At 44.4% G+C, this 26110-nt stretch overlaps 1 protein-coding gene across 1 annotated transcript in view; it reads right to left on the minus strand.

The window, feature by feature from the left end:
* Positions 1 to 10379: 10379 nt before the first annotated feature.
* Positions 10380 to 26110, minus strand: part of ADARB1 (adenosine deaminase, RNA-specific, B1) — a 40426-nt gene continuing 24695 nt past the window's right edge. The window contains exons 7-9 of the mRNA XM_010184496.1: positions 20315 to 20496; positions 12028 to 12206; positions 10380 to 11244 (exon numbers count right to left, since the gene is read on the minus strand). Of these exons, the coding sequence (XP_010182798.1) occupies positions 11068 to 11244; positions 12028 to 12206; positions 20315 to 20496 (538 nt within the window). The 3' untranslated portion in view covers positions 10380 to 11067. The remainder of the gene's footprint in view (positions 11245 to 12027; positions 12207 to 20314; positions 20497 to 26110) is intronic.

A 26110-nucleotide genomic window follows, 5' to 3' on the forward strand; every position in this document is an offset into this window, starting at 1 on the left:
TTCTGAGGAGGGGAGAGGGGTTTAATAGAGAGTGTCTGTCTAGCATTTAGTGGCCAGTCCAGCCCAGCCCTAAAGCACGACAGACCGCCAAGTGCTCTTCCCTGAATAAAGAGGCCTGTTTTTTCACCTCATCTGCCTGTCTTTCCTTTGTGAGAGTGAAGTGGCAGAGAAAAAGCCAGGCCCTGAAGCACCCAGGACCCTCAGGAGAGCGTGACCAGCTGTGGCCACTTTCTAGCAGTCATCAGCAGCACTGGACATGCCCACAGCCTGTGGCTTGGTCACAGGCACCAGCCGCTGCGCTGGCCTGCAAGAGCAAGAGGAAAGGAGAGGAAAAGCTTTTGCCTACTGGGCACCCGATCTGCAGCGCTCACATCTTACGTGTCAGGGGACGGCTGTGGTACAGGCTGCAGCTACAGGCCATTTCTGTCCCCACAGCCTCTGGTGCACAGGCACTGGAGTGGCAGGAGTACCTGCAAGTCTTTTGACACCGAGCCTTCAGCCTCACTGCTCACACACCAGGCAGTATCCCTGTGGAGCCTTTTGGTCCCGAGAGGTCTTGAGAAAATGCCTCACCACGCTCGGCAGCTGGCAGGACCTGACTTTTCTGCCCTGCAGTGTGCGTGGTGCTGCTGGGAGATGTAACGGCTCCCCTCAAGTCTCCCGCACCTTCTCTGATAGGCAGGGTGCACCCCCAGGCAGTCATTGCCAGCCCAGCTAGGATCGAAGTAAAGCATCTCGTTGGAGTAGCAGGATAAGCATCTCTCTTGCTGGTTTGAGTCTGCTGCTTTTCATCTCCCCAAGATTAAGCACATCTGATTTTCCAGCATGGCAGCAAGCACCCAGAGAAGAGGCGTCCCCTGCAGAGGGTGTGTAAGACAGGCAAGTGGCTGAGACTGCATCTCGCTTGCTTGCTTGCTTGCTTCCAGAACATTTATGCCTCCAGGCATTTGTAGAGGTTTTCACTCTTCCATTCACTGCCTGGGAGCTCAGCGGGGATGTTGGCTGCCGGCCGGTTCCTCAGCTCTCCGCTTGCTGCTGCAGAGATCGGCAGAGGGCAGGGCAATCCTACCAAAGGGTGACCAAGGACGCTTTCCAGGAGCCCACTGCAGCGCCACAGATGGCAGCTGTCATTGCAGAGGAGGCCAAGGTGCCCAGCCGACCTTCTCCTCAAGGAGAGTGCAGCCAGCCAGGCTGGGTCTCTGCCAGAAAACAGGCAGGATGCCAACAAAATTGCTCTCAGAGGTGCTAGAGATCCTACTCTCAGCTTAAAAGCACATCCTCTGTGGAAGAGGGAACAAGCCCACCCTGGGTAAGAGGCAGGCAGCGCAGCCCTGCTCTGGCAGCGGGCCCAGCACATGTGGAGGCTCCTCCGAGCTAGTCCAGCAGAACCAATGCCTCTCGAGCTCCAGCCTCGACCCGCTTTGCAGGAGTTCACTCCCAGCTGTGCTATGTGTGGCTAACAAGAGTCTGTCAGCAGCCACAGGAAGAGGATGGACCAGGGCTATGGTCCAGACAGGAGCAGCAGAGAGGAGAGCAAAGCTGCAGCGTGGACCTCAGGGCTCCATCCAGGACATGGGGCCAGACACAAGGACCTGCCATGTCTGTCCAAGGGCCATCCAGTGGGTGGGCTGAACACAAGTTGTCTATCACACAAGTATGAAGGGCACACAGGAAAAAAACACCTGAGGTAGGTTACATGGGTCCAAGGTCCATCTGGAGACACAGGCATCAATAACCTCACCTTCCCAGAGCTCAGGCCAGAAGTATGTGCTCAGGGCACCTAGTTTTCTGGAGGTGATCTGTTGCTTCAGGGAAGGGGAAAGAGCTGGTTTTCCATGTTTGGAGAAAGTCTATCAGAGCCCAGAGTACCTCCAACACTTGGTACCTTTGCTTCTCTGAAATCCCAGGTGCATCTGGGTCACCCAGCTCTGGAAAGCGTCACTGGGTGGCCAAGGCTGACTTACTCATTTGCTCTCCCAGGTGCTTGGCTTTCAAGGGTCCTTGGCACTCTCTTAGTGAATGCACAGAGGTGTCACATCCCTGAAGCTGCTCTTTTCCTACCCGTGAATTGCAGCCACAGAAATGAAGCAGATGAGTGTCCAGCAGCGGAGCTGGGCCCTTGTGCCAAAAAGCCAGCTTGAGGAGGTAGTTGGGGGGGTTGGAAGGCAGAGAAATCATGAACCTGCAGCACAACACAGATAAGCAATCTTCTTTCTGATGCTGGCAGCCAAGCTTATAAAGAGCAGGAAGTTTCAGGTACCCAGATAAGCCATTTCAACTGCAGTTGGTTTTGCCACACACAGCGGGTGGTTTGGTATCTGTGCCTCGAGGGTGTGCTTCTTCTCCAGCTTGCTACGCATGTCAGTCCTCCGTGGGGCCTGACTGATCACTGCGCTCCACAGGGCTCTGTGCCTTGCCAGCAAAAAACTCTGCAGGACCTGCTGAGTGGGAGCAGGTGGAGAGCATGCCTGTGGGGACACATCTGCAAGTGTCTCTCCATGCCGGGAAGGCTGGGGATGGGCTTTCATGGGAAAGCCTAGTGTCTCACCTGAGCACATGAGCCCAACAGCTGGAGCTTTGAGAAGACTTTGAGATTAAAGAAAGGAAAAAAGAAATCACAGGATGCAGTGCATCCTGAGAAGGAGGAAAGCAGGCAAGAATGCCAGAAGGCCCGTGTAGATGAACAAGGAGCTCCTAGACTTTCTTGGATGCAAAAGGAAAATCTATAGGGAGCGGAAGAGAGGACAGGTTAGCTGGGAGGATTACAAAGAAGTTGCCCAAACAGCCAGGGATCAGATTAGGAAAGCTAAAGCACAGATGGAATTAAATCTGGCCAGGGACATAAAGGGGAAAAAGACGACTTTCTCTAGGTACATCAGTGATAAAAAGAAGGTTAGGGAAGATGTGGGCCCTCTCCGGAAGGAAGATGCAGAACTGGTCACAAGGGACACGGAGGAGGCCGAGGTGATGAATGAATTCTTTGCCTAGGGCTTCACTGGCAAAGGCTCTAGCCACACTGCCCAAGTCACAGAAGGCAAAGGTAGGGACTGGGAGAAGTAAAATCTGCCCACTGTAAGAAAAGAGCAGGTTCGAGACCACCTGAAGAACCTGAAGGTGCACAAGTTCATGGGACCCGATGACATCCATCGCAGGTCCTGAGAGAACTGGGAGATGAAGTTGCCAAGCCGCTATCCATCATATTTGAAAGGTCGTGGCAGTCTGGTGAAGTCCCTGCTGACTGGAAAAGGGGAAACATAATCCCCGTTTTCAAGAAGGGGAAAACGGAAGACCCAGGAAACTATCGGCCAGTCTCACTTCTGTGCCTGGCAAGATCATGGAGCAGATCTTTCTGAAGGCTCTTCTAAGGCACAAGGGGAACAAGGATGCAGTGATTGGTGGTAACCAACACGGCTTCACCAAGGGCAAATTGCGCCTCACCAATTTGGTGATGTTTTATGATGGAAGTTACAGCTTTGGTGGATAAGGGAAGAGCAACTGACGTCATCTACCTGGACTTGTGCAGTGTTCAACACCGCATGACATCCTGGTCATGAAACTGGAGAAATGTGGATTTGATGGATGGACCACTGGAACTCCCAGCTCCTCACTCCTGTACCGGAGCCCTTCAGCAGGGGAAAGTCCCATAGCTCTGTCAGCATTTCTGGATGCTGTCTCAGAGATGTTGCTTGAGCAGGATGCAGGAGTATCACATCTGGGACCAGGCTCTCTTGCTTTGCTGGAACAGCCACTGATAAAGTGTGAGCACCATGTGGTTGGGCTTTTGCTGTCCCTCAGCACTGGGGAGCTGGGCTCCTGGACCAGGTGGTGGCTGTGCTGGCACCCCATGGGGCTCACCCAGCCCCCCCAGCAGCGGGGCTCAAGGCTGCAACCAAATGCAGGATCCAAATCCAACAGAGGATGCACACTCAGATGAGGTAACCAACACGGCTTCACCAAGGGCAAATTGCGCCTCACCAATTTGGTGATGTTTTATGATGGAAGTTACAGCTTTGGTGGATAAGGGAAGAGCAACTGACGTCATCTACCTGGACTTGTGCAGTGTTCAACACCGCATGACATCCTGGTCATGAAACTGGAGAAATGTGGATTTGATGGATGGACCACTGGAACTCCCAGCTCCTCACTCCTGTACCGGAGCCCTTCAGCAGGGGAAAGTCCCATAGCTCTGTCAGCATTTCTGGATGCTGTCTCAGAGATGTTGCTTGAGCAGGATGCAGGAGTATCACATCTGGGACCAGGCTCTCTTGCTTTGCTGGAACAGCCACTGATAAAGTGTGAGCACCATGTGGTTGGGCTTTTGCTGTCCCCCAGCACTGGGGAGCTGGGCTCCTGGACCAGGTGGTGGCTGTGCTGGCACCCCATGGGGCTCACCCAGCCCCCCCAGCAGCGGGGCTCAAGGCTGCAACCAAATGCAGGATCCAAATCCAACAGAGGATGCACACTCAGATGAAAACCCTGGTGACCACTTTCAAGTCCCTACAAGTTAGGGACACATCCACTTGGAACTGGAGTAAACAACTGCAAAATGCCATTTTCCAAATGCAGCACCAGTCACACGGCCATCCCCGTACCCAGCCACAGGCCACGCGCCACGCTGGAGCTGCAGACCCATCGCACACTTTCTCACCCTCCCATCTCCTGCACTCTGGCCAGCAGCGACACCATGTGTAACCCACCTCCCGCAGGCAGGGAGGGCAGCTCCCACCTCCACAGATTCCCACTTCCAGCCGCCTGCACACGGACAGCCCAAGTGGTGCCGTGCATTCCCAAGCCTGCAGTCCCTTCCTCCCTCCCTCCCCTTCTCTTTGCAGAAGCTGCGATTTCAGAGATCAAGTTGGCAGCTTCAGAAATACACCCTCAGCTAGCGCTGCAGGATGTGGCCTAGAGCACCATTTTGTGACTTTTCTCTTGGTTTTTATTGCTGCTGCTAGCGCTATCACTATAGAAAAAGAATGATGAAACTTAGCAATGATATAGCTCTTTATATTTTCAAATCTCTGTACAAACATTAATTAAACAAAGCAAGGTAGTATGGAAAACAGTCATTGCTTAGAATAATCGACCGATGGGTTGTGCTTCAGCGGTGACAGCAGGACAGGAACAAGTGTGCTGTAAGGAAAGCGACAAACCAGAGGCAAAACGAGGTCTCGCCTGCAGTTGGGATTATGGATGGAGAAAGCAAGTGTTGAGGACAGTATCTGAGAGCGTTCCTTAATATCCTCACACCAGGGAGGTAAAGCCAATGTCTTTGCACCATCACACAGGAAGACTGGGGAAGAACTACTGCTTAATGCAAATAATACACAGCAGTATATGTATATATGTATAAATATATATTCAAGTACACACATTTGATCTTAAATTTGTTAAAGACGTCTCAGCCAAACTACAACAAAAATGATATTGGTATGGTAACGGTGAAGATACTAAAACCGTAAAAAAACCTGCAGTGACCTCAACTGGGGATCTTTCCCTCCAGAGAACAGAAATTCTCTAAATCATTACACCCGCTGGGGCTGACTTCTCAGTGCCGACAGCAGATGCAGCTCTTAATTCCTCTTTTCCAGAATGACTGAAGAAAACAAAGCATAGCAACCCACAAAACTCACTCCTGCACATGCAAATGCCTTTGGCACAATTTACTGCCCGTTTATTAACGGGCAACAGGACAGACCTTTGGCTGCAAAGGTTTTGAAAAACACCACACATTGACATGATCCCAGGAGAAACTCGGGTCCTATCTGCTCTCCACCAGCTCTGACAAGTTCAGGATTTCAGCCAGAGCTCATTTTTGGCAGCCCTCATAGATCTGCATTGTTCCAACCACAACCAGCTCAACAGGAACAACAAAATAAGAAATTCTACCAGAAGCACCGTAACAGCTCAGGCACCTGATGCTAGTGGATGTACTTTGGGACCTTAGTTTTATCAGCCTGGGTGTGTTTTAGGGACAAACATCTGCCTAGTGATGAAACACCACACATCCTGCAGCTATAAATACCCAATCTGCCCAACACGCAGCCTTCTGGGGGGGTTGACCCAAAATTGTTGCAAATACTCGAAGTCCAGTTGTTTCCAGAATGAAATGGCAGCAAGCAAAATGCACCCTCAGATGAGCAAATCCTCAGATTTCTATACAGCTGAGGCGCACCTGTGCTGGGATGTTTCTGAGACAGGCAGTGGCTGGAAAGCGCCTGCTGCCGAGCAGACAATTCGTTTGGTCCATGCTCCCAGTCTCCCACACAAGGGCTTCTCCAGCAGAGAGTTGGAGGGAGCAGAAATCCCGCTTCCTGCCACCATTTCTGCTTTAGGAACCAGAGAAAGCAGCAATTTCAGTTTTTATCTCCTCCTCTTGCTGCTTCAGCCAGATGCTGACTCACATCAGACTGTGCTGTACCACACCCGACTGAGCCACTGGCAGGACAGGGACCCAGCCCAGGCCACCACACCAGGGTGGCAGCAGGGACCTGTCCCTGCACCAGCTCCCTCCCAGCTCCGCAGTACCGAGCCTGGTGTCCCTTCCGAAATCCACTTCTTGTTCCTCTCAAAACCCGTGCCTGTTAGCTCTAGAGAACCCTGGGATAAACACCGACTCCTCTCCAAACAGGAGCGCGGTAAACTAAGATGCAGACTTTTAAACTCTACTGAAATCACTTGGTATTAGGAAAACGAACAAACAAACAAAACCACACAGCGCTTCTGAGACAGGATAACTGTATTTTATACATTTTATTTCTGTGGGTTCTTAGGTTTTAAATAACATAAAACATCTTTGTTCTGACTGTATACCTGAATTGCAGCTCTTCTCCCTTTTCAGTAAACTTTGGAATAACTTTCACAGTGGACATTTTATGATGAGAAATATTCAAAGAATTCGAAGTGCATCTTCTCTGCAAGTGTGAGCCTCCCAAGCACTAAAGTCTAATTTAAGGAATGCCAATAATAATCTTCACTATATAGAAATCCATTGATGATAAAAAAAAATAAATCTCAATTATGTGCAAACACAACCAAACAAATCTTAGAATTGATTCTCAGTTGCAGGTTGGTTAGTTTTTAAAAAGACAGCTTGGTTTCAAAAGGCAGCACTACTCTTCCATAAGTTGCATGCTCTGCTTCATGCTACCAAACACTCTGAACCAACAGCTTCATCTCACTCATGCTCACTGAGAGAGTGGGACGAGACTTGGTTTCTGCCCATGGGTTGATGGGACTCTTAAGGCGCCACAGAACTGGACCGATGAAATGCAACACCAGCTCCGAGATCCTTTCAGCTGTGAGTTATTTTAGAATTAGAGGTTGTTCAGAGTAGTAGCACACAAAAATCATCCGTTCTTGAGTTTCCTATGCAGTAACCAGGCATGAAGAGATTTCTCTAAGATGAGAAGATCAAAATCGCCAACTGCACAGAAACCCCACCGCCGTACATTCCCAATATGCAGAGTCACAATTACCATCATTAGGTATACAAGGGCAAGCGGGGGCCACGAGAGCTACATGGACATCCACGCCGTTGGGGAAGAACAGTTGTTAACAAGCTCCTACACACAACACACTTCACACACAAGCAGTATGAAACAATCTATGGTTACTACCAGGGCCTGAGTACCGCCATAACCAACACTTCAAGTGTTAACTTTTAGGCCCAAATTTTCTCAAAACAATCCTGTGGAACATATAAGTTTCAAACGTCTATATTTAAAATGATCTATTTTACTAACCTGCAAACTTTATTACAGCTACACTGGCATCTGAAGAAAAACACCTTAAGTTAGATTTCAAGTATTCATCAACATTAAAGTTGTTACTCTTTAAGTCCTTTGAAGATCCTGAGACAAACATTCATATCCAATCAAAAACTAAAAAAAAATAATAAAAGAACTAAAGCAGCTCCCAGATCATTGCAAAACCCTGTGCAGGCCAGCACCCATTCACCCAGCCCAGGCTTTTCAGCCAAGACTGCTCAGCCTCCCAGCCCCCCAGGGAAGACTCGCAGCTCCCCACAGAAAGGTCAGCCACAACATTCAGCCACTACTGAAAGCCAAGGTGTCTTATCTCTTGCAGTCACTCAAAATTATATACATCGCTATCCGTTCTTGCTCAGTGAGGAATACGGGAGCACCAGCAATCCCAGCTCTGCCTCTCGACTTCTTTCCACGTATTAACTACACAAAAAGGAACAAGCAAGTGAAGGAAGCCAAGTGGTATTTTATTGACTCCCAGAAGACAGATATGGATTGCATACAACCCTGGAAAATGTCTTTCTTATTAAAATCCTGGAATTATAAACAAGAAAACTCATTCCTCATAAATAACCTGACACTATTCCTTCGTCAACAGGTTTTGGCATGGAACATATTTCCTTTACAGTTTAATTTTAATCACTCATTTGAACAGCTTAAAAAACTATGTCTATAATAATACTTAAATATATTGCTCATATTTGTGACTTCATAAAAAAAATAGTTTGAGCTAATACTTCCCTAGTCATCAAAAAAATCCAGACAGACACCAACTTTTGAATGAGCACTTCAGAAAGATGGGTAAAAATAATTTGCTTGAAATTCTCAACAGCCTTTGTTTGGCAAGAGACAGAGCCCCTTAAAAAACATGTATTTCATCTAATCGCAGTAATGATCTCGAGCAAATGCACACAGTGCAACCAGCTTTCCCATGATCCTGCGGAAAGGTGCACATGTACTCAACTACAGCCACAAAAGAATTTCTGCAACGTGAACAAGACAAGGTTGATCCCAAAGGCAGATTCCCAGCTGCTTGCAAAATCTGATCACGTACAATTAAACTCCTTTCAGTTTTAGAATAGGTCAGTCTAAGCCTCAGCTGGATAATGACCACGAAAAGCCTTGTTGGGCTGGTAGAGGCCATGGGAGCACTCCTGGTTTTCATGAGGAGCCGACAGGATGACGTAAGTCACCAACTGAGCGGAATTAACACAGCCTGTCTACTGCAGCTTGCAACATTTGGTCCTCTGGCGTCTGGAAAAGGCAGTAACCTCTGGAAGCATCATAGTCTTTTCCCAGGGGATCACTAGGCCACAGAACTGCTTGCTTTCCCACAGCAGTGCTCGATATTATCCATAATACTGCCAAAAATGCATTGTTTGCACCTCAGTGCATTACTTCCAAGACACTAACCCAGAGGTTTCAACTAATGCACAAGTGATTTTCAGGCTTGATCATTTTTTGAAGCTGAAAATGGATTCCTACTTGAGCAATAATGAAGCAGCACATCTCACTGGCATTCATGATTGGCCAGAAGTGGTTTGACATCAGTCTCCAACACCCCAAGTATTTGCTAACCCTCCAGAGATGCTGGGGCTGAGGTACGGTACCTCCAGCTACAGCTTCATGGCACGCAGGCTCTGAACATGAAGCTGGCTGAAGGGACATCCATGCTCCACTCCACTGCCTCTGCAGCTGTGCCGGCACAGCTGTAAACTGGTTCTCTGCCCCAACATGGTTTAAAAGCAATGCTTGACTTGACTTCAAAGCACAGACCAGCCCACTGATCTGATGTTCTGTGTGGCACAGGCAAGGGGACAGAAGCCAACAGCTGAAGTGGTGGTGCACCAACCTGGTTTTGTCAGGTGAACTCCTGTGTCATGAAAAATCGCCTTTGTAGTTTGCAAACGGAACACAGAGGAGCTCTGAGATGCTCTTCTGAAAGCACAGGTGATACCTGATGGGCATGAGCCAAGGGATGTGTTTGGAAACATGCCACACAAGCAGAGAAGCGATACTGGGTGTTGTCTCATCTGCTCCTAAATGCCATGTACCAAAAAGTGTTTTAAAAAGTGCCTTCTATACACCTGTTAATCAAACTGATCTCACAACATTTCCCTTCTATCTTACATCTTTACATAAAACAGAAGCCTCTACACTTTTAGGAAAACACCTAAGTAATCACCAAAGCAAATGAAAGCACATTTGAGAGCAACTTACCTAATCAGCTTCATGAAGACGATCACACGTGTAAAGCCAAAAGGCAAGAGACACAACAGCTTGGGTGAGAACAGACATAACTCACGGGAAAGAAGTTCTAACAATTTTTTGTCCATACAAGAGCTTTTCATTTCTTCGACAGGAGAGCAATTAACACCCAGCAAGTGACTGCATTTAGCAATTCAGGCTTAGTGCCCTTAAAATGAGCATTTTTTTTTCCTTAAGTTGCCATATTACTGTTACAGTTATGATTGTATTTTCATGAGTTCCCGGGATATACAAACCACCTACTTCTAAACAGGTTTCTGCATGTTATAGACTAAATTTCTTAACTTACAAAGAAGTATTTCGCTGTTTCCAGTTTACAATGGTAAAAAAAAAATGAAGACTTCACAATGTGTGTAAATGGGAGGTAAATGTATTTTTAAAAACAGAATTAAAAGCTGCATGTTAAAAACTGGGTCACAGACTAATAAATACATACATCGAGACATGAAATTTTCAGCAGCTGGTTTTAAAGAGCAAGGAAGTGGGGGAAAAACTAGCTGTCCAGACTCCATTCTGGCTCTGGGGTCTATATGGTAGATATCTGCAGTTCAGAAACAAGTTAACAGAGGAGTAAAATCAGCTTTGTCACCTATTTTCTTTTTAAGAAATTAAGCTACTTCCTAAAAGTGTGGTGTAAAACCTAGAGAAACTTCCATTTCTTCATGCACTCAATGACATTCAATTAAAAAAAGAAACTATTTTAACCCAGAAAAAATGAGTCACTGTATGCTGTAAGGACAGCCTTACTGCAAGTTTTCTACAGTAAAAGTATTTCTAGAAATACACCAGAAATTACTTCCCCATAACAAAATATACAATTATGTGTCAGATCCTCAAGTTTCAATGCTTAGGCAAAACAGAAACAGTTACTATGAGGTTTCAAAGGAAAAAAAAAAAAAGAAACCCAAAGGAAAGAAAAACCCAACTCAAAACAGTAAAAAGATGTTTTGACAGCTGTGGAGATGCCAGAAAGCGATGCTGGACACCAGGAATTTCCAGAACAACCTCCTTTCCAAAGTGATGTGCAGTCTGCGAATTAGACGGTGAGAGAAAACTGATCCTGTTCTATGGGCTTCTCCACCCAGGCTCCAAGTCCCGCCTTCAGGAATGCTTTAAACAAACACTGTTTGGCAGTTTGATACTCGGTGGCTCCTTGCTTGGTTTCGTGGTACAGGTTAGGCTTGAAGATCTTTGAGCGCAAGCTGGAGGAAAGCTGTGTGGATTACAGGTGAGAAAAGAAGAGAGACAAGAAACTATTAGGCCAGTTTGAGAGTGACTGAGTTATTAAAACAACTACTGTTTAAACCAGGTAATGAACTACTGACTGAGTTATTAAAACAACTACTGTTTAAACCAGGTAATGAACTACTGACCCAGATGTGCAGGCAAAGGCAGACAAGTACACAGGACTGCTCCTTCCAGCCACCATGGCTCTGTACCCAGCTTCACCGCACCCAACTGCAATGTTTGCCTCTTGCAGAGCGAGCCCTTCTGCTCTGCGTGCTACGGCAGGTCACTCTTGGGACTCATCTCACCCCAGCTAGCCTGCCTTTTGCCTTCTCTGCAGTATTAACTTCCTTCAGTGGAAGAAATCTGGACACCAAAAAGGCGCCGACAGATACTTTCCTGTAGCTTTTCTTTCTGAGAGAGGACTGAGAGAAACCTCAGTAGGTTTGACTGCAGTGAAACTGGGATTATCCTTACAAATAAATTAAAAAGAGAAAGCATGCTCAAAGGAGAGCGTACACTTTGTTTACTATAAACCAAAGGTTATTAGATCCTTGCGTGCATTTTGGACCTTTCATCAGCAAATTAAAGAATAAGCTAAACAAATGCATTGTTCATTCCCATTACTACATGGAGCAGTAGCTAAAGTCAGGCTCAGCTTAAAACAGGCTCAGAGAGTGGTTTCTGAGTGCAGAAAGCAGCACACATTCACACATGGTTCATTAAGAATTGAGAAGAAGTGAAAAATCTAGCAGTCTGGCAGATATACCTTTGCATGAATACGCATCCAGCGGCTGTAAAAAGCATGCTTACAAAGGCGAGATGCACGACCCATTTCATCTTTGCCGGTTGTAGCGTTAATAACTTCAAGACCAGTGTCCCCTACTGTCCAGTTCACACTGAAGTTTGGTGCTTTCCCTGGTTGACGGGCTTCCGCATTGCTAATACCTGAAAGAAAACCGACGTTTAATGACAATAATAAATACAAACTCTTGATTATTTGTTTTACTGGGGAGTAAGCGATACAGCAGAGCTACTGAAATCATATCACTAAGCAGTCTTAACAAGCAGATCTTTTACTGCGAGGACATTCTCTGGCAGATTTTTCACCGGCTTGCGGAGATATCACCATGCACATCTCATTCTCATCCTGGCTAAAGTGCTTTCTCCTTCTGCCCTTCCTGGCGGGGCAAGTGTGCATTGCTGGAGCCATGAGAAACCAGCAGAGATCGCAGAGAGGTCTGGGGCAAGGGTCCATGGGGACAGGAACATGAGAACCTTGCCACATCCATCTCAGGAGGATCTGGTCTTGCTTATAGGGCAAACCAATGAACTCATTATTAATCTGCAAATAATTATGAAGCAAAAAAAAAAAAAGTTGCTCTTCTCCTGCACAAGAAACCACTGCTCTCAGAGCCCACTCAGTAGTGGGATGAGGCATGCGTAGGGAAGAGCAAATACTGCAAGGTTTGGTCTGTTGTAATTCTCCAATCATTTCCCTTTCACTCTACTGTTGTAAAAATTTAGTGCATGTTGCTTATCTAATTTCAAAAAGGGTGTGAAACTATGAACCTCAGTCATGCTTCAACACATAGTTACAACTCAGCTATCAACTTTGGACTGCAGTCTTATTTGGAGAGGTCATGCTTATTTAGAAGAGCCTACAATGTGCTTTTTTGCTTTCCCTCATAAAAATTGAGTTAGGTCAGAGCAGCAGTACGGGACAGCAGGATGCCTTGCAAAACAAGGCATGAAGGCACCTGCATTTCAGTTGAGCACGTTCCATTAAAAGCTACCAATCTATTTTCTCCTTCTTACGGACTACACTGGGGCATGGCATGACTGGCACAGGCAGCGGCACTGATGCTGTGGGCATCCGAGTTAGACAAAGTGAGTCCCATCCTCAGCATCCTCCACAGAAAGCCCAGACTGGCTTGACATTTGAGACAGACATTTGAGTCTTCCAGCATAAATCTGTCCGTGCTTCAGCTGCCTCCCCACCTTACATGCCCATTGCCACCTACAGTGCCCAGAAATGGTAAACTGCAGGGCTCAAGAGAGGATGCAGATCATTTTGCTCAGACATTAAATTGAGTGACATCTCTGAAATATGGCTTCATCTCTACTGATGGAGAAGCAAAGCCACCAGAAGTCCAACCCAAGTGTGAAGCAAGGCCAGCTGCTGGCCCAGGGCAGGATTTATACCTCCACAGTGCAGAGATGTCCTGTCCATAATGACTGCGGTACTGTGCTTAAAAATCACAGCAGCTGCTGTCATCCATGTGTGCCTCCTTTCCCGTGTGTGCAGCACTCGGCGCTTGCAAGGAGCAGCCAGGGCCACAAGTGTGTGCTGTGCAGGCCATGGAAAAGCTGAGGAGCACATCGCTTTTCATCCTGCAGACATTACAGGCTTGGCAAAACACTGCCTTTAAGAGGTCTCAGTTATCTCACCAGGAAAGAACAAAGGAAAAGGGAGATTTTTTTTCCTTTTAATAAGATCCCATTTTTACTTCAATGAAACTCTCATTGAGAGTCTATTTCAAATCTATTCCGAGGCTATGCTAGCTCCTACACTTTATAAAATCTAGCTAATTTGTATAAATTGAACAGCAGGATGCATTTCCTGCTAAAAAAATTTGAAATGCAATCTAACAAAAAAATGTTAAGCCAACCTCAGGCACCTGAGCACAGGACTGGCTCACTTGGCCTACATCTCACAGCACCCATGGGCCCAGCGCTGAGAGCGTGCAAGACCTATGAACAAGACAGCGAAATTCGGGTTGCTTACTGTAATAAATTCCTCATTTAATAAATGTTTTCAAACATTTTGAAATATCAATCATATTGAACTACCTGAAGCTGTTGTATTTTTACACTTGGTTTATGATGAAATACAGCAGAGGAACCAACACCATCCACAGGATGCCATAGATCTACACACACCAATCTGTAAATCAGTGAGCAGAAATGTGGGATCCACACACACTGACCAACCTGAGAGGGCAGACAGTGGTCCCTGCTGAGCAGGAACCATCAAGAATATCCTGCAAGCAACACCTGAGGAAGTCTCAGCAAGAACAGGGCTTTATGACAAATCAAGATTCGAAAAGTCTTCATTCCAACCTTCTGTGGTCCTTCTGGAGCTGAGCACGCACAATGCAACTTGTCCTGTGCCACTGAAGTCCACTGCAGGGCAAGCGCTGCTGCTTCATGAGCCAAAAAACAAGAGGCTTGCACCTAAACACCTGATAAATTGTAAATTTTGGGTGCATACAAAATGAAATCTCAACTCTCTATCTCCAAAAGCATACAAAATTCAGGCGGCTTTTGTGAAGCTTATGTGAAACAACTCCTGCTGACAAACCCTTTAACCAAAATTGGTTTTTTTCCAAAGCTGCTGTGACAAGAAGCCTAAGAAACTGCCAAAACACAAGTGGATCGGTCATATTTTTTCTTTAATTTAATGATATCTAATACTAATACCTCTGGCTTCATTCCATACACTACTAAATAAGTACAGTGACCAGATATAGTTCATTGAGTACTGCAAAGCACTCTTTCTTCCTGAGCCTGGCTCCTGCCCTATCAGCTGCTCAGACATCACAAGTTCCCACATGAGCAAATTGAATAAAGACGCGGAACCTGAACATCCAGTAGGCACAGCATTTCCATGGCAATTATACAATTGCATTCCTTAGGTTATTTTGATGAATTAAATACATTTTTTTAAATGGACTCAGAATTTCAAATAAACTTAAATCCTGTGCAGCTGCTTAATTATCTGCACAAACCCTGGAGAGATGGCAAAGGAGTCCCTGAAGGTGCCTCACGGGTAGCACAGATAGGGAATAAAGTTCATCTCAAAAACAAAGTGTTTGATAACACTTTAGGTGGATCATACCTTCCCCCCTCGAAATCTAGACACGAACATAGCATAATAAGCTGAAAACCAGTAATGTGAGAGAAAGCTAGGAGAGAAAGCAAAGTATTTTAGTCTCCTTTGAAAACTGGTATAACTAAACTATTTAGAGAACATCACTCAGAACTTGCTGTTGAATATTAATTACAGTGGGGTATAATAAGCAAAAGCAAAGGTCACAGGTCTTTGTGTCAGTGGTTATACAAATAATAAAGCTTGACAGTTCTTTGAGGACAGAGCTCATAAAAGCTTCATTAAAAAGGAGATAGAGAGCTGAAAAACACCCATGTGAACAAGAAGATAAGGTACCAAGAAAACAGCCTAAAAAAATCACAAAAAGGTTCTGCTGAAGGATTTATTTTTGTTAAAAAAATTAAAATAAAAAATGCAAATGTAGACAGCAGTCAGTCTAAGTGCTAAATGTGCTGGAGTGCTAAGGCATTAACATTTATAATAACCACCCTTGCTGTGGTGGTGGAAGTCTTCTGGCATACAAAAAACAAATGAATGCTTTGCAAACAGGGTGGTGGGTTCCCAGGCCGAAGTCCTTCTTCACAGACAGCGTGACAGAGAAGCTGTCTCAAATGGAGATGCCAGTAAAAATAGTTCTAGGATATGCATACGAAGTAAGCAAACACCAGTTATGGCGCCCAGATAATATTCAACCATGCTCAAGGAAACTAAAAAGGAGGCAGCCGAAATAGCAGTCATGGTACATACCCTCACATCACAAACCACACGAGTTCTCCAGGACAAAAGGTGGCCAACGTGACTCCAGTTTTAAGGAGTTTAGAGGTGTGCCAGAAAACTGCCAGTCAAAAAACACATCGGCACCAGGAAGGCTGTAGGAACGATGATACCGCACTGCTGGGCACAGATGTAAATACAGCAATATTGGGAGAGACTCAATAAAAACCTGCTGTAGTAACTGAAGACTGGAGGTGGCCAGCGTGACACTAATCCTTAGAGAGCCCAGGGAGTAGAAGGCCTTGTCTGCTCAACATCTACCTTAAAAACAGACTTAATGGACACCTGGATGAGGATGGTCTCCTTAGGGAGAGCCAACACAGCTGGAGAGCCTCAAACTCGGAAAGTGTTTAAAGACAGAAAAAACACGGTGAATAAGACTGATGATGATACCAAATTATTTAAGAAGGTAAGTAAGGGAAGCAATTGCAAAGAGTAGCAGGAAAAAAGGTCACAACAACGGGTGACTAGGCAATAAAAAGGCAGATTAAATTCCTCACAGATAAATATAAGGTAATACACATAAGGAAAAAAACAAAGCAATTTTGCCTAAGGAGTGCTGGACTTGAAGCTGGATATTAGCATTCAGGTATGAGATTTTAGTTTCTAATACTCAGTTCTACCAAAAGCTCAGGTCAATGATCAATAGTAATCAAAGGAAGCAAAGTGAATGTTAGGAATTATTACTGACAGATCATGGAACTGAACAGAATATCATAATGCCACCATATAAATTAGTACTGCTGCTTTGTCTTGAGTACCAGGTGCTGCTCTAGTCTCACTAGCTCAAAAATGCAACTGTAAAATGGAATGGATGATCCTCACATGGAAGGATCTCCATGCAAGGAACAACAAAGCAGACTAAGACTTTATAGCTTGTAAAAAATTGGACCTCTACAGGAATATCGCAGAGGTATAGAAACTGAATGCCATGCCAACAATGTATCATACAGAGCACTGAGGAGCATCTCGTTAAATGAGAAGAAAGGAAATTCCATTGCACAGATCCTACAGCCCTCTTTACTAAAGGAGGCTGCAGATGGCAAAAAGCTTAAACAAGTTCAAGAAAATCAAAACCAGGAGTTCATGAATGAAAGTTCCATCAAGGATTTCTAAACACAAAGACTCTCAATACATGACTCTGGATGTCCCTGATCCACAGGCTACTGCTGTGATTCTCAGGAGCTGTCTGCAAAGGCTTACTATTTCCTTCAGTTTTTCACTGCCGACCTGCCTGTGGGAAGGAGTCCTGGGTTGGATGGATTGTACCTTAAGATCTAGGTCTTACCTAAGACAGTTCCTATGCTGCTGATAAGATAATCAGCAGATGTGACACAGCTCCAGGATGTTTCATCCAGCAACCAAAATAGGAAACACTTAGCAGCAGCACTACAAGGAATGGGTCAAAACCGGCAACAACATAATTTCTGACACCACTCTGGTAAAGGTGGGAAGCTCTAGAGAAACGAAAGCATGAAAAACTCAAGTACAAGTAACTATCAACTGACCGAACATCAAAACACGGAAAGCTTTGCCTGTTTAACATTCTAACCACAAATAAGAAAAAAAGGCATTGTCCACAAAAGCGGACACTACTGCAGGGCTCCCATTCCGTTGAGTAGTCGTGGCAGACAGGAGCCCATCGAGGCCCAGCCTGCTGTCTGCTCTGTGGTCATGGCTCCAGCAGATGCCATTAGCCCAGGTCCTTGGCCATCTGAGCACACCTATCAGCAACAGGAACCGTAAGGACAAACGCCTGATGAAATTTGGTTCACACTAGTTGCCTCCAGTGAAGAAGAGCTTGTGATGAAATTTCATTCACACTACTTGTTCTGCAGTGAAGAAAAACTTTTTTGTATGTAACAGGCTCCCTAATGACTTCTGCTCTCCAGGATTTTCAAGGGCTGGTTCTCTGAATGGAGTATCTGCTGAGCTATCTCACCTTATTTCCACCCTGGGTGAACTCCTTCATGCTCACCTCCCACAACAGCTCCAGAAAGTCCATGCAGCTTACCCTGCAGACTGGCACTTTGTTATTGGCTGATCTGTACAATCATCCTCATTCTATTTGTTTGAGAAATAAATCATTCCTTTTCAGGTTATTCTAGAAAGTCACAAGATTTGAACCGGTCTTCTTTTCAAGTGAGCTGGTCAATTCTTAGTGAAAGCTCACGTGGCCTCAGTGTCACGGTGCTAAAGGCATCCCAAAAGGCTGGGTCCTGCAACCAAGGCTTCCAAGAGAAGGGAAGTAACAGGGAGGGAGTTTTCTACCAACATAACAGCTTTCCCGCATCCCCTTGCTGAAAACCAGCTATTGTGATATGCACATTCACATTTAGCTAGCTGGCAAAAGGAAGTATAAGTAGAAAATCTCCTACAAGGAAAGAAAAATGATGAAAAGACAATTTTTAGCAGTAGACAACAATAACTCAGACTGACTTTGACTTAATATAATTGTCCCTGCAGATATAAAACTTGTTTTATGAGGAAAAAAAACAACCAACCAGTTTTTACAGTATTTTCTGAGCCAAACAGGTGAGACAGTGGGGAAAGTCAAGGGCTACTTTTTTTCAGTTCATCCCTCCAGTAGAAACGCGTCATGATCACACAGTTGTGTGTGCGGTACCAGGAGGAACTTAGAACTGGGGACAGGTATTTCTGTGCTGCTTATTCAAGAGTACACCATAAAATGCATGAATCAAATAGCAGATGGGTAGCCTACACAAATGCCCCAGCTGAATTCAATAGCACGGGTCAGAAGACTAGCTTTCAAGACCAAACGCATAGAATAACATCCATCAACACAATTCTCCACCCAGTCTCCCAGACAAGTTTCCTGTACATTTTTGAGATGTGTATTTTCATGAAAACTCAAGAGCTGAGGCCATTTCTGGACTCTCTCTACTGCTTAGCAAGTCCCGGCTGAACTGTTGAAACAGATGGTGCTATTTCATGGCAAATAGATATCAATATTGCACAAAGATGATTTTTAAGGTGACAAGGTACTATTGTATGTTGTGAAAAGGCTAACAAAAAAAACCTCCCACACCAAACCTAAACCTGCTCTCTTAACTGATAAAAATTCACAAAAATCAGGCAGAAACAGTCCATCAGCTACTATAGCCATACAACAATTTAATATTTGGTGAGTGTTGTAACTGTTACTTACTTGCTAATACAAGGACAAATACATTAGTTAACATTTTAATACATCCTAGTTGGGGGAATCCCTATTGATTACCTTTCTTATCTAAAGAAATATTAGTCGTTCAATAGGCTCTTTTCCCCACTCCCTCCCTAAATCTATTTTAAAAATTCATGTCAAACTTTAAACATGCTTTAAAGCTTTACAATACTGTGCTTTTTTTTCCCCTGAAAAATGAACAGACACATGCCAAAAGCCAAGCTCTACAGAACAAAGCAATGCACACAATGAGAGAGAGGATAAGAGATTTCAGTTTTAAAGCTTTCACAGCATTACTGTTTTACAAAACTATAGCAGTTTTGGAATTTAAGACACTTCAGAACCTTCCTCTGAAAGTCACAGCTCAATCAGAAGTTATGACCTATTAATCCAAACACTGCCATTCCTCTTAGCCCCCCTAGAGCCTAGGATCAGCGCAAAGCCAAAGAACAATACTTGAATGTTCAAGAACAGCTGCAAAAGACAACTGCTAACTACACCAGCTGGGGCTTGCCACATTGCTGTCTGTCAGATTTATTTAATACCGTATTAAAAATATTCCCAAAGAATGTGCCACCAGACTCTGAATGCAGCATTTGTGCATTAACCTACAAAGTGGAAATTAAAATATTACTACTACTGGGTCATGCAAACAAGTTGGGTGCCATGCTAATTAAAGCCAATACTGCATCCAACAGAGATTGATGACAAAAAGAAAATACAACCAATGGCAGCTGAGATGCTCTCTCCATCCATTTTTAGTTGGTTATTGATCTAGAAATTGTGAACCCAATGTGTCTATCTTGGCATACTGATTAATGACGAAGCCGTTCAACAAATATCTGCAATGGCAAGAGAAGTGACAGTGAGAGCTAACACACTATTTCATGGGTGGGAAGAGGTTTCACTAAGCTGGGGCCTTCAGCTTGCCTCACATATTGCTAAGGCATGCTCCAGACAGCAATCATCTGAAACCACATCCAAAGGTTCACACCCCAGTTCTTTCCAACTTTTAACTCATAGAGGGTCTTTGCTATGGTATTTCTGACTGAGTATCTATATCAGGTTTAGACCATAACTTCTCTATTGCAACCAGAAAGCAGTTTACTCACAGTACATGATTTGCAAGGTTTTGAGAACTGCAAAATCACATTGCTACTGGAATAGACTTAGTTACCGGCACGGCCTTCTCCATTAGATACTTGCCACTAAGTAAAGGTCTGTTGAGTGTATAAAGAGGTGGTAGATCTTCTATCTCTGCTATCCTCTGGTATACGGCTCTGGATAGATGATCCCCATGATATAAACTCCCCAAGATGATGCTAGAGAAGTAAATTGGCTCCACAAAGAGGCTAAGTAAGGCTCCTTGAATACCCAATACGTTCCACCTAAGAGGGAGGGAAAAACAAAACAAAAAAAACAAAAAAAACACTTTCTTTTTAATGGAACAAGTAACATCTGCCAGACATAACAGCAGTCAATCACAATGGACCAGACTTTCAACCCTTCCTCTTGACCAGCACACAGCTATGGTAGCCTAGCTGTGACACCTGCCCGAATTTCATAGATCAGCTTATGGGATGCTCAGCAAAATCCTGAGTAAGATGTCCTATAGCAACAGGTCTACTGTCAGCACTCACTTCAGGAGCAGACTCCATGACTTTATGGTCCCACTAACATGTCTGGTGATGTGTTTTCCAGCACCCTAATGCCAGAGAATGACAGGATCATTCAATCAGAGAAAGCCAAACTGTGAGATCCTCAGTCAGAAACAGTAGCTGCTGCCTCCAAAAGACACCTGGCAGTGGGCAAACAGTCCTTCCCAGAACACAAGAAGGATTGTGTCTGCAAGACCTCAGCACCATAAGGGAAAGCTTGCCCTTCACACCCTAGCCAAACTGTCCACATCCTGCTGCCGGAAAGGACACAGGTAGTGGCTTGCAATATCCACGGGCAGGGAGAAAACTGAATCTGAAAACTGAAAATATGCAAAGAGTGTATGAACTCTTTGCTCACTGTAGCTGCTCCATAGACTCCAACCATACATCCCTCTCTGCATCACTGTGACCTACACTGGGTCAGGTCCGGTGGCAGGGATATAGCATGCATAGGAGCAAAATACTGAACTTTTTTTTTGTAGCTACATTCATTTGATCAAGTTTTGGCTCTCAATCTGTATGTACTGCAAGTACTTTTTAAAACCTGACAGTCTCCTGCAGAGTATTTTCATTGTCCTTGTCTCTGAGGTACACTTACAAAGAGGTTGGCATTATTAAAATAGCATATTTGAGTACAACTACAACACCCAGACACAAGCAGCATGAACGTTATATTTGGCTCTTGATAAAACAGATGAACATGATGGAAGCTCTTGTGCTCATACAGAATGGTTGTCCTCACTGAAAGGCCCATCCTAAACCAGGTTGCAAGGTTCCCCTAGGAAAACAGGCAACTTTGATGTTGCTAACAGAGTTTCTTGCAGCTTGTGTTGGGCTACACACATCATTATCAGTTCAAGCTAGAAACTACACAGCACAACTGCTTCACTACTGCAAAAACTGAACATCACATGTTGGCTACAAAACTTGCAAAACGTTAAAAAAAAGGGTAAAACAAAAATTGCAATCCAAGGAAACAATCTTGTTGCATATCCTTACTGAGGATGAAAATGGGAGGCAATGTGCATTAGCTACTCACCTGCCATTAAAAAAGCTGGCCCTAATGAATGAGTAAAGATACTGTGCTGCTAAAATACAAGGCATATTTTACATTAGATAAAAGCATATTTTGTTTAACACAGCAAATGCAACCAGCAACCAAACATCAGAGTAAAGATATGAAGTCAAAATTATGGCTTCCCAGGGCCTAGGTGCCTTTCTAAGGACCTTACCATGGCTAGAATTTTGTGAGCACAGACGTATTTCAAGTGCCGAATGAATCACAATAGTATTTTCTTATTATTTGCAGTATTACCTACAAGAAGCATAGAAAAGCATAGGTACTGCTCCAGACACAGATAACATTATGGAAAAAATGTGTGGAAAGAATTCAAGACTAAGCATTGCAAACCAGGGTCTTAAAATCGTATCTGAAGCTTGTAGCCACACAAACCAAGCTTCCTTCAGAGAAGGAATTTTACATTTTACTTCTTATGAACAGTACTTGAGTGACAGATGGACATTTTAAAAAAGGCCAAAGCATTCCTCTGGCAAGCCCTAGCTCCCTAAATAAAACCTCTGCCAGACCTTTTCCCTTGCTTCAGTGTTAAGTATTGCCAGGCTTGTGTTTTGCTGCTTCCTCCCACACTTGGTGACTGTCTCCAGCACAGAAAATGAAAGCTGAAGTTTGTCTTGCTCAACTTCTTTTGATTAAAAGAGAAGGAGTATAGATACCTGAACAAGCTTCTGCAAGGTAAACTGTATGAACTGGTATTACAAGAGCTCCTCTATGACAGCCCACCTGCCTGCTGTTTTGCTGGGTTGTGCTGCATCACGTTTACCACTGCCGTAGGTGCCCATGAACGCTGGCTTGCTGGAAGGACAGGATTTGCAGAAACCATTCATACAGAAAAGCCTGAAGCTCTTAATGTCCATTAGGCAGGGTTGGATAGTGGTTATAAAACTAGCTTTAAAATTTCATTTGTTTGAATCGAAGAACACATACTTATCTATAGAAACACATACTTGCATCAGAAACCGGCAGTAACAGAGATAAACATGAACAGAGTCAAAAGGAAGGACTGTACAGACACTTGCCTCTTGTTCCTTCTTTATACTGTACTTCTTTCTGTCAAACAGTAATTTCTCACTTCCATTAGCATGTACACTAAAACTTTTATAGGTATCAACTGAGAAGAAGCTACTCCAGTCCCACACATCAGTTTTTGAAAGGCCACGGACATCACTGCCTCCTGAATTGGTAAGACTGCTGCATTCTTCCAGTTTACAAGCACAAATTGCCAGAATGCATGCCAACAAATGCTGTCAATCTACTACTAAAGTGTGCTGAAACCACAACCTCTTTTGAAGTTAACAGGCCAAATTCTGTATTTCACTACAAACCATGAGGGGCAGAGCAGAAAGAACAAAACTTATTACAGAAAATTTTAATTTAGTACTGCCTTTCCAGTGAAACAATTAAGCCAAGGATTTTTTTTCTTCACATTAAAAATAGTATCAGAAAAGGGTTAACTAACTGAAGGGACTTAAATCTAGTGTACAAACTTAAACCTTCCAAGGCTCAGATGCACTTTATAACACAGAAATTAACCTTCTGACACTGCAGTAGAGTGGACACAGATGCTGGCAGCAGCACAGTATTCACTTTGGAGCATTTGATGGCTCAAGAAAGTGATGATGGAAAACAACTCTCCCATCACTAATTGAGCAGTTTAAATCTCTCCTGCACCAGCCATGGGCAAAAATGCAGCACTCCCATGCAAAATGAGCTGATCTGGGGTCGAGTTTTAATGGGCAGATCACAGAGCAGACTGGACCCATGAAGAAGTACCTTTTCTCACCATTAAAGCAGGCAAATGGCACCATGTTGGCAACAGAGAAAAACACTAAAGCACGAGCATAAGCAGAATATGGGAATGCTCCATCACGTCAATGGTGACACTGAAATGTTTAATGTAAGGCAAGTCTTGTCTTGTGCAGACAAGAGGTTTGCCAAATGGGAAGAACGCCTCAGCATGGTAGGAGACACCCTCCAACCTAAAACTTCTCACTGGAAAAATTTGAGACTCTTGTCTCAGCTGAGCCTAAAACGAATGCCTATTCTGACAGTATTTTACATATTCTGAGTGTTCTGGTTTTAAGTTACTACAAGAATTTGCTTTCACAACCTTCAGAAAACTTCAGAGTAAAACTGACATTTAAAATAGAAGCTTTTATACTGACACAATATATAAGCCACAGGATTTAGGTTCAGACTGTCAGCACTTAAATATAGGCGCCTTGACTTGAGCTGGGTGTCTAGATCTCATTACAGTCAATGGCGATTTAGTCATCAGCTGAGTACAACCGCAGTCGTTGGGCTGAACAGTTCTCCATCGCCAGGTTGGGCATCTAACACTGGCAAAGCTGAGACACCTGACAGGGATACCAGTGGCTGAACACCAGCCACACATTCAGTAACGCGCAATACTCGTCCAGCTTCAACTATGCAGTTCTGCAAGTGATGCACAGCACAAGGAAAGGCAACGTGATGTGATGCCAGAAAGTTCATTCAAAGGTGTATTTACTCATTCTGAAATAGCCTTTTGCCTCTGAGGCACCCTTTGTTAGAGGATAGATCATAGAGTGGTTTAGGTTGGAAGGGACCTTAAAGATCATCCAGGCCAACCCCTGCCATGGGCAGGGACACCTCCCACCAGACCAGGCTGCTCAAAGCCCTGTCCAACCTGGCCTTGAACACTTCCAGGGAGGGGGCATCCACAGCTTCCCTGTGCAACCTGTGCCAGTGTCTCACCACCCTCACAGTGAAGCATTCCTTCCTAATGTCTAAGCTAAATCTACCCCGTTCTGGTTTAAAGCCATTATCCCTTGTTCTATCACTAAGAATATCACTAATAAGAGATCATTCAGAGTCACCAAGCAGTTTGATTCACTCTCTAGCAGGGGCTCATCGAGGTGATATTTAAGCCCTACCATGTTTGACAAGGCAACAGAATTTCTAAAGCTCTTCGAGCAATAGTTAGACAAGTACTTAAGCATGAGAAGGGAAACAAAAGCTGTCAATCAAACCCACAGCTCTCCTTCTTCCTCAGACAGGCCAGCTGAAACACTGCAATGGCCCTTACTAGCACCTGGACCAGGAGGTTCAGTGTTCCCATCACTGCATGTATGAGCTACTGCTGCTTTTCCAGGACAAGAAAAAAGAAATTATAACTTTATCTGACTATCTGGCCACTGAGTAGTTCCAAGTGGCTAACAGACACAAGGAGGATGGCAGTCAAAAGATGCTGTCATTTGCTGCTGCTATAAAGTGTGAAGTGGGGAAGCACCCCATCATCTTCCCAGCTCCAAACCTGACTGAAAAGGACTCTGCCTATCACCACCTTGATCCTCCTCAGCCTGTTAATTTTATTGCTTGTACAGTTCACCACAAAGTCAGATCAATGACATGATTCAAGTTTTAAAAAGTGACACCAAAAAACCCCCTGGCCTCATATTTTGAAGCAGTCATTTCCCCAGTTCGGTTTACAGCACAGCTCCACAAACAATGGCACCATCACCGAGAGGCATGAAGATGCAACATGCAGGAGGGATGCAGTGCCCTGACATGGGTGCTGCAAGTCTCCCAAAACACCTTCTCCATCAGAGAATACACTACTGAAAACATGCTTCCAAACCCAGCTGAAAGTTAGCTTGGTTTTAGAAAGGAAATCAGCACTGGAGAAATGGCGCTTTCTCCTGCAGATAATCTAATCCATTTCACTAAGGCCACTCTGCTGAGCAAAACGATGCAAGATGGAGCAAACTGTGTGAGGAGCAACAAATTACATCTGGTCTGACCAACACGTAACATGCATCTTTTTAGTAACCTCTTATTATTTCTCTCTAAACTCATTATTTCATATATTCATATATTCACCGTTTGCTATGAGGAAGAAATAATGCATAACCACATACAGCTCTCTTATGAGGTGATTTGGTATCAGTTTTATTTATGTGTCAACAAATTTCCATCAAAGTTGTACCAGCAAGTCATCTTTTTTCATACAGTCTTTTTCTTAGATAAAATCTCTGCTGCTTTTCATTGAGTATTTTTGTTTAGCATGAAAATTTCAGCCATCTGAAAAACTGCTGCTGAGATTTCTCCCTGGGACTACAGCTTGGGGTGCCTTGTATCCCCACTCTGCTCTACAGTTCACAGTTTAGCTACAGTGGGTACAGTGAGACCAAAAGGTCAAATTTTCCCTGTCACCAGGATTTTGTCATGTCCTCTACATCATTTACAAAATAATCTTGTGCCCAAGCGCCCAGGGAAACACTCTTT

This window comes from Mesitornis unicolor, unplaced genomic scaffold (genome assembly GCF_000695765.1).
Source record: "Mesitornis unicolor isolate BGI_N332 unplaced genomic scaffold, ASM69576v1 scaffold1805, whole genome shotgun sequence".
Classification (NCBI taxonomy): domain Eukaryota; kingdom Metazoa; phylum Chordata; class Aves; order Mesitornithiformes; family Mesitornithidae; genus Mesitornis; species Mesitornis unicolor.